At 33.1% G+C, this 8,427-nt stretch overlaps 1 protein-coding gene across 1 annotated transcript; it reads right to left on the reverse strand.

Annotated features, from left to right (window-relative positions):
- Window positions 1–1,721: 1,721 nt before the first annotated feature.
- Window positions 1,722–6,796, reverse strand: LOC105787887 (ribonucleoside-diphosphate reductase large subunit). The gene is made up of 17 exons (XM_012614483.2): window positions 6,333–6,796; window positions 6,185–6,246; window positions 6,006–6,093; window positions 5,137–5,400; window positions 4,792–5,032; window positions 4,624–4,700; window positions 4,321–4,491; window positions 4,142–4,234; window positions 3,897–4,046; window positions 3,719–3,805; window positions 3,385–3,549; window positions 3,179–3,298; window positions 2,842–3,044; window positions 2,609–2,758; window positions 2,351–2,498; window positions 2,180–2,263; window positions 1,722–2,066 (listed from the first exon to the last, which is right to left on the reverse strand). The coding sequence occupies exons 1-17, from the start codon at window positions 6,558–6,560 to the stop codon at window positions 1,974–1,976; spliced, it is 2,424 nt and encodes an 807-aa protein (XP_012469937.1). The 5' UTR covers window positions 6,561–6,796; the 3' UTR covers window positions 1,722–1,973.
- Between the last annotated feature and the right edge of the window lie 1,631 nt (window positions 6,797–8,427).

Consider the following 8,427-nt stretch of genomic DNA (forward strand, 5'->3'; position numbering starts at 1 on the left):
ACATGTAAATATATTTACATATTTTTAAAATGAACATTTTATATTTATCTATATACGTATATGTCTTTGTTTTATTTATTTTTCAAAATGCTCAAATACATATATATATATATTTTAACATATATTTTAATTTATATTTTTTATATATTTTCATAAATGCATTATAGATTTATATAAATTTTATAATTCAAAATTTTATATGTAAATCTTGTGTTTGTTTTTCTTCTTCATAATTTCAATAAATATATTATGTACCTTTTTATTCTTTACGTGTTTTGTTTATTTCCTTCTTTTGTTTATCGATTTATGTTTTCATTTATGTTTTAAAAGCATGTTTTTTTTGCTCATTTATTTGATATTCTTGCATTGTCATTGTTTATTTTTTATGTATATTAGTTTCGTTTATTTATTTGTTTATATTATTTCTATGTCATTGTTGTATTTATTATTGTTGTATTCAGTTATCGCGACATTTATACATACAATATAACATTACATCATCTCTTACTTGAATTTAAAAATAGAAAATTTTCAAAATAGAAATAATACTAGTATTTAGGATTTTCAAGAAAATTGAGCCCTAACGTATTGGGTTCCGATTTTCTTCGTAAAATCTAACAATCGAGGATTGCTCTTCAATCAAACAAAGTAAAACTTGTCATCGGGAATTCAATATGTTGTGTCCTAACGTATTGGATGTGACACGTTGATTTCTCGAGATAAAGATTTTTTTTAAAAATAAAGTAAATATTCAATGTTTGGGATTTTGAGAAATTGTGCCCTAACGTATTGGGCCGCGATTTCTTTATAAATTTTAAACAAATGAATATTCTCTTAAATTTTATTACACGAATATTTTGGACAAACTCATTTTTGGAGAAATAAAATGCCGTGCCCTAACGCATTGGGTGTGACCTTTTCTTTTTCAAAATGAGAGAGTCTCAATAAATAATTTAATTTAATTAAGGATCATATTTTTAACTCTCGACGTTAAGACATTAATTCATCAATTTTGTACCAATTTTTGGGCATTACGAGGGTGCTAATCCTTCCTCGAACGTAACTAACTCCCGAACCCGTTTTTCTAAAAACTCGTAGACCAAAGTCGTTTTAGATAATCCAACTACACCTTAATAAAAATTGGTGGCGACTCCAATTTTCATCAACTAATTTTTGTTTTTTTTTTAAATAAAAATGATTTCGACACTTATAATTTATGTAACGAGTCCACAAAAAAATTATTACTAATTGTTCAAAGTGAAAAGTAAAAATATTTTGATAAAGACATTCCTCGATAATATCATCATGACTCTCAAAGTCATGCGCGGTAGTAATACCAAACTAAATGCAACGAGTAATGGAGCCCTAAACTAATCCTTGACTAAACCTTAAAAATATTAATGCCATAATATCTTTCAAATCCTCTTAGCCATTATTATCCTATTGCAATAATTCTTATTAAGAATGCTCATGTTGTGACAATTCCACTCAAAAGGTACTAAATTAACTAAAACCAAAATCGAATTAAACCTTTTAAATAAAATAAGAAACAAACATTTTCTATACTATCATTTCTATCCACAACAGTCAAATACAAGACCTAACAAATGTGGATTAAATGACTGAAATAACTGGCATTTCCGGCATAATGATTGACGGTACAAAAATTGCACTTGTTGAATCTTTGGACACATTTGTAGGAGGCGAACCTTTTACCTTGCTAGAGAGAACGCTTTGATTATGACATGGAATTCATTAATTATTATTAATAATAAATTAACAATAAGCAAGCTTCAATACATAACAACCACTGATAATCTAAATTGTTGAACTTACAAAAATCACAGCTATACAAGGAAGTTAAATTAGATTAGATATTGTGAAGACAATTAAAACCCACATATAGAATCGCCATTCGTCGACACCAAATTCCCTGATTGCATGCTCTCAAAGCTTCAAAAAGGAACCACTCTTTAGCTCCCACAAGACATGCACTCTTCACGATTTGTAAGGGAACAGACCATTTGTGCCATTCTTGTTTCATCATCTTCTACTTTAGGCTTTTCCTATATTATGAACAGAAAATAATAATAAAAATTTAAAATCAATATAATTTGCAAATTTCATGACATTCTAGATGTTATGCAACTTCAACATGAATCAGAACAGTATGTCTTACCTTCAACATCGATGTATCAACGGTGAATTTAATTGCATCAGCTGCTGCACGAGATCTTAAATAATACATTCCTGTCTTCAGACCCTGTATATACAGTCAAGGGAATCAGCAACCATCATGCAGCTACTGGCATTAATGTGTTTAATCATGATAAAAGCCAAGTTTTAATACCTTGGACCAGGCATAGAAGTGTAAGGATGTAAGTTTTCCGAAATTAGGATGGTCCATATGTATATTTAAGCTTTGGCTCTGGTCTATGTAGCATCCTCGATCAACAGCCATATCAACTAACGTTTTTTGCTTAATTTCCCAAACAGTCCTAATAAATCAGAAACAAATATATACTTTAACTTCATTCTGAAGAGGTAATGAGAGAAAAGGGGACTGAGGATTGAGACGAAGATGTCAAAAAAACCCAGCAATCCATACCGGTAAATTGCTTTCAATTCATGAGGTATTTCAGGAATATTTTGAACTGAACCATCTGCATGTATTATCTTGTTCTTAACAACAGGTGTCCAAAGACTCATCTCAGTTAAGTCATGAAGAAGATGCTTATTCACCACTACAAACTCACCACTGGAGAAAAAATAGAAAATAAGTTTTAAGCAATGGACAACTAAGAAATGGAGCAAGATGCATAAGAGAAAGCCAGGACAAACCTCAGAACTCTACGACTATAGATATTGGAAGTATATGGTTCAAAGCACTCATTATTTCCAAGAATCTGGCTAGTTGATGCAGTTGGCATAGGTGCTAACAAAAGTGAATTTCTCACTCCATGCTTAGCTATGTTGTCTCTAAGAGCATTCCAGTCCCACCGATTTGAAGCAGTAACACCCCACATATCTTGCTGGAGAATACCCTGAAATTTAACAGGCAACTAAGTCATGAGCAAAACATATCAGCAAGAAATGAGCATTTAGTAAGATATTGCAATCACATCAAATATAACCAGAATACTTGTATGCATTTCAAAGAATTGCCAAAATCACATACCTTACTCACAGGACTCCCATTATATGTCTCATATGGTCCCTCTTTCTCAGCTATATTAGAAGAAGCTTTCAGAGCATGGTAGTATATGGTCTCAAATATGTCCTTGTTCAGCTGCTGAGCCTGAAATTCAAAACCAGTAAATTATCAGACAAAATAGATTCAACTTAAATGGTATATCAGATTCATATATTCATGATCAAATATACCTCAGGTGAATCAAAGGCCATGCCGAGTAAGATGAATGTATCTGCAAGCCCCTGAACTCCAATACCAATGGGTCTATGACGCAAATTTGATCTTTTTGCAGTTTCAACAGGGTAGTAATTAACATCAATTATTTTGTTAAGATTTCTTGTAACAATTTCAGTAACCTGTCACAACAGTGCAAGGAAAGACTTAACAATCATTATTAACAAATAATATCATGTGACATCATGCACCAACACAGAACTCATGATGCCATCACAATGATACACTAGATGGATGAAACACCATCTAGCAATATATGGATAAGTGCATTAGCAAAGTAAAGAATCAAACCTCAGCCAGTTTGTCAAAATCGAAATATCTATTCTGAGAACCTCTACTACCAACAAGCTTACATGGATGAGACTCCAGTGGAACCCCCTGAAGTAGATAAAAAGTCAAGGCTAATTAAATTAACATGCAGACTCAAGATAGAGCAACATGTACAACATAAGCACCATTCAACACCTACCTTTTCCCTCACGTATCTTGGCAGTGCAATAGATGCCAGATTGCAAACAGCAGTTTCTGTTGGACTTGTGTATTCAATGATCTCAGTACACAGATTAGAAGATTTAATGGTGCCAAGATTTTGCTGGTTGCTTTTTCTATTGCACGTATCCTGGATAAACAGTGGGAGGCAAAGGGTCAACAACACAATACTCATCTGAGAACAGAAATATCCCATAAAATATAAAGCTTGTTTGAACAAATCACCTTAAATAGCATGTAAGGTGTACCAGTTTCTATCTGAGATTTCAGAATCTCAAACCACAAGTTCTGTGCTTGGACAACCTTCTTTGCTTTGCCCTGAATATCAAACAAGAAGACTTTAGGAAATGAATTCTAGTTGCGAAAAATATAAAAGCATTAACCAAATATATAACAGCGCTAACCTCTCTTTCATAATGAATATACAGCTCCTCAAATTCTTCACCCCAACAATCTGCCAGTCCTGGAGATTCATTAGGACAGAATAATGACCACTGCCCATTACTCTGGACTCTTTGCATAAAAAGATCAGGCACCCATAGAGCATAAAATAGATCACGCGCCCGGTGCTCTTCCTACAACAACAAAACTTAGACATTATTGGATATGATATGATACTATACAGTATTGCATCAAATCAGCCAAAGAAAGAGCTAAACACCCAAATAACACAGCTCATGCAAACAAATTCGAACTACATAAAATACCTTTCCATGGTTCTTCCTGAGGTCCAGAAACTCAAAAATGTCAGCATGCCATGGCTCCAAATATATAGCAAAGGCACCTAAATGAATCAAAGACATCCTTTTTAATAAAAGGGCTACCAAACATTGTCAGAAAACATAGCATATAGAATTACAACAATTCAAGTATACCCTTTCTTTTCCCCCCTCCTTGATCAACATAACGAGCAGTGTCATTGAACACCCGCAGCATTGGGACAATGCCATTAGATGTACCATTTGTTCCACGAATGTAACTACTTGTAGCCCGAATATTGTGAACTGAGACACCAATTCCTCCAGCTGATTTGCTGATAATAGCACACTCCTTCAAAGTGTCATATATTCCCTCAATACTGTCATCTTTCATACACAGTAAAAAGCAGCTGCTCAACTGCCAGAACACAAGTCAAAGAACTACATATGTAAGCAAAAGAATTTAATGAACAATGACAATAAATAAGGTGCCTCAATCTAATATTTGCACACAAAACTTACTTGAGGCCTTGGAGTTCCAGCATTGAAAAGTGTGGGAGAAGCATGAGTAAACCATCTTTGAGACATCATGTGATAAGTTTTTATAGCAGAATCAATGTCATTCTTATGAATTCCAACTGCAACCCTCATTAACATGTGTTGGGGCCTTTCTATAACCTTCCCTTGAACTTTCAAGAGGTAGGACCTCTCAAGGGTTTTGAAACCAAAATAATCATAGTCAAAGTCCCGATCATATATGATCTCACTATCCAACAGAGCAGCATTCTGAAACCAACACAATAACAAAATTAAGCCTTTATACATGTAATCATTACACATAAGAGGAATTAGAAAGGATACACAATGTTGAAAATATTCATAACTAAACGACAACAAAACAAAGCAAACACTAAAAACTCCACATAACTAGAAAGGATCAGCATTTGATGCACTCACAATGTGATCATCTAATTCTGATGATGTATAAAATTATAAACAGTGAGGACATCAAATATAAATCCAGCTAAAGAAGGCTTTAAAAAGTATTAAAAAATACTGTATAAATTTTGTAAGGCCATGATTTTTGCAGTCAGTATCAAGTATCATAATATAGATAATACACAACTTGTCAACATTCATAACACAAATGGATCACTTCCAATTCTACAAGCATGACAAGCTTTTGTAGGCTTAGTCCAACACAATTTTGTCATCAACCACAAGATAAAGGGTTTACCTTTTTTTAAACTAGAAATTTCAACAGAGATCAAAAAGGCATCAGTAACTTGAGTGTAAAGCGACACTCTAGCCAAAAGATCTACCATATTTCAAACTAGAAAAGCAATAATCAAAATATGAGAGTAAAAAAGAATGAAACATAATCATAGTACCTTCATGATGATTTCATAAACATCATCAGCAATCAAAGGCGCCTTCAGTCCAGATCTCTCATTGAAATGGTTGTACATAATTTTAATCCTACATTTATAAACCACCCATCCTCAAAACATCAATCGCCTCTCTCCAAAAAAAAAAAGAAGCTTTATCAAATTACATAGAAATCGCTTACGTCTCAGAGAATGACTTCCTAGTATTCTTATGTAAATTCGAAACAACAATCCTCGCCGCCAACTGCAATTACACATTTGAATTAGTAAAAGAATTTCAAAATGTTTAGAATCATTATTTTTAAAAAGAATAAAAAGAAACAAACTCACGGAAGCATAATCAGGGTGGTTCGCAGTCATAGCAGCGGCGGTTTCAGCAGCCAACTCATCAAGCTGGCTAGTAGTGACCCCTTTATAAACACCAGCGCAGACCTTCTGAGCAACAAGGACTGGATCGCAGTGATCGATGCTAAGTCCATAGCTCAACTTCTTCAACCTCGCCGTTATCTTATCGAAATGAACGGCCTCTTGCCTCCCGTCTCTCTTAACCACATACATTGTCAATCCTTCTCTACCTCTAAGCAATTTCGTCGAACAGGTTTCAGGCTTGCAGAAAAAGAGTAACCATAAGCGCGGTTTATATAATGCGATAAAATAAAAGAACAAATGGTTTTGAAATTTGAGATTTGTTTTGCTTGGGTTTCCCTCGTTATTAAAATTTGGTTTGGGATTTTTTTGAAATTTTCGCGCCAAAAGTGGATACAATGGGAGCGCCTTTCTTTTTCTTTTTTGCTCAAAACAATGGGAGCATGTTTTATCAATGGTTTTTCCTTTCCTTATCCCGTTTGAATCGTTCGAGTTGTTGTCGCATAGGGTCCACGTTTTATTTGTTTTTGCACTCTTTAGTTTTCTTTTAGGAATAAATACAACTTTTATATATATATATATATATATATATATATATATATTTAAGATTGCTGGAAATTTAATTATTAAAGTATTTTTTATAATATCAAATAGATTTAGGGTTAGTATAGAAATATTTCTCAAAAGTGCTTATACTTTTCTCAGAAGTTACAAATTTTAGATTCTCCCTAAAAATACTTTTGAGAAGTATTCTTAAATGCCCTCATGGGCCTATTCAAAATTTTCTCGTTTGCTAGGCTCAACTCGAAAAATAGGCCTAAAATTTTATCTAGACCCGATCCAAATAAAAATGCTAAAACCTATGTCTTGCCTTGCCATATTATTTTAAATATATATAATACATTAAAAATATTGTAGAAACTAACATCGATAATGGCGATATAGAACGATCCCAAAGCAAAAAAATAATAATAACACAGATTTTATGTGAAAATCCTTTCGGGAAAAAACCACGGGCAGAGAAAAAGAAATTCACTAATGTCGAATTCGAATTATACAATAGGAGTTTAGACTACATCTATTTATAGGTTGAAAAAACCTTATTCTAATAAATGTCAAATAGATGAAGTGTAGTAAGGTTGAAAAACATTATTCTAATAAATGTAAAATAGATGAAGTATAGTTCTATATTGATTTTACTTTTATTTTATTTTACCACTGTATTTTATTTTAACAAGGATTCGAGTCACTCAACTCTAACAATTCCACCTTGACACAAATTATCAACAAACAAGTTCTTCACCACGAACTCTCAACGAACAAGTTCTCTACCTCTTCCACGAAACTACTTAAGGGGTGTTCTTCAACAATGAACACCAACTAAGTCCAAGCAATGCTCAAACTTGGTTATAGGAAGTGACTCAATGAACATATATGTAGGATTATCATTAATATTAATTTCGCTCAGAACAATATCTTCACGAGCAATAATATCACACACAAAATGATACCAAACATCAATGTGCTTTGTTCTCTCATGAAACATTTGATATTTCATAAGGAAGATGACACTTTAACTATCGCAAAACATTATACTGATTTGAAAGTCTTTACAGAATTCATCGAAGAATCTTTTTAACCAAATAGCTTATTTACAAGCTTCAATAATTGCCATGTACTCAGTTTCAGTAGTAGACAAAGTAACTGTAGTTTGCAAAGTGACTTTCCAACTAATTGTGCAACCCCCAATAGTAAAAACATACCCTATGAGAGATATTCTTTTATCAAGGTCTCCAGCAAAATCAGAATCAACATACCTAATGACTCCATCTCCAGCTGCTTCTTTTGAAATCATGAGTCGTCATAAAAGAATCAAATCTCTTGTACCACTGCCTTGGTGACTGTTTAAGCCATAAAGGGACTTTTTTCAGCAAGCAAACATAGTCCTCATTTTCCAAGACTGTAAAACATTCTAGTTGTTGCATGTAAATATATTCCTCACGTTCTCTATGCAATAACATTATTTTTACATTGTAATGGGCCATTTTTGCCCGGGCCC

This window comes from Gossypium raimondii, chromosome 2 (assembly GCF_025698545.1).
Source record: "Gossypium raimondii isolate GPD5lz chromosome 2, ASM2569854v1, whole genome shotgun sequence".
Taxonomy (NCBI): domain Eukaryota; kingdom Viridiplantae; phylum Streptophyta; class Magnoliopsida; order Malvales; family Malvaceae; genus Gossypium; species Gossypium raimondii.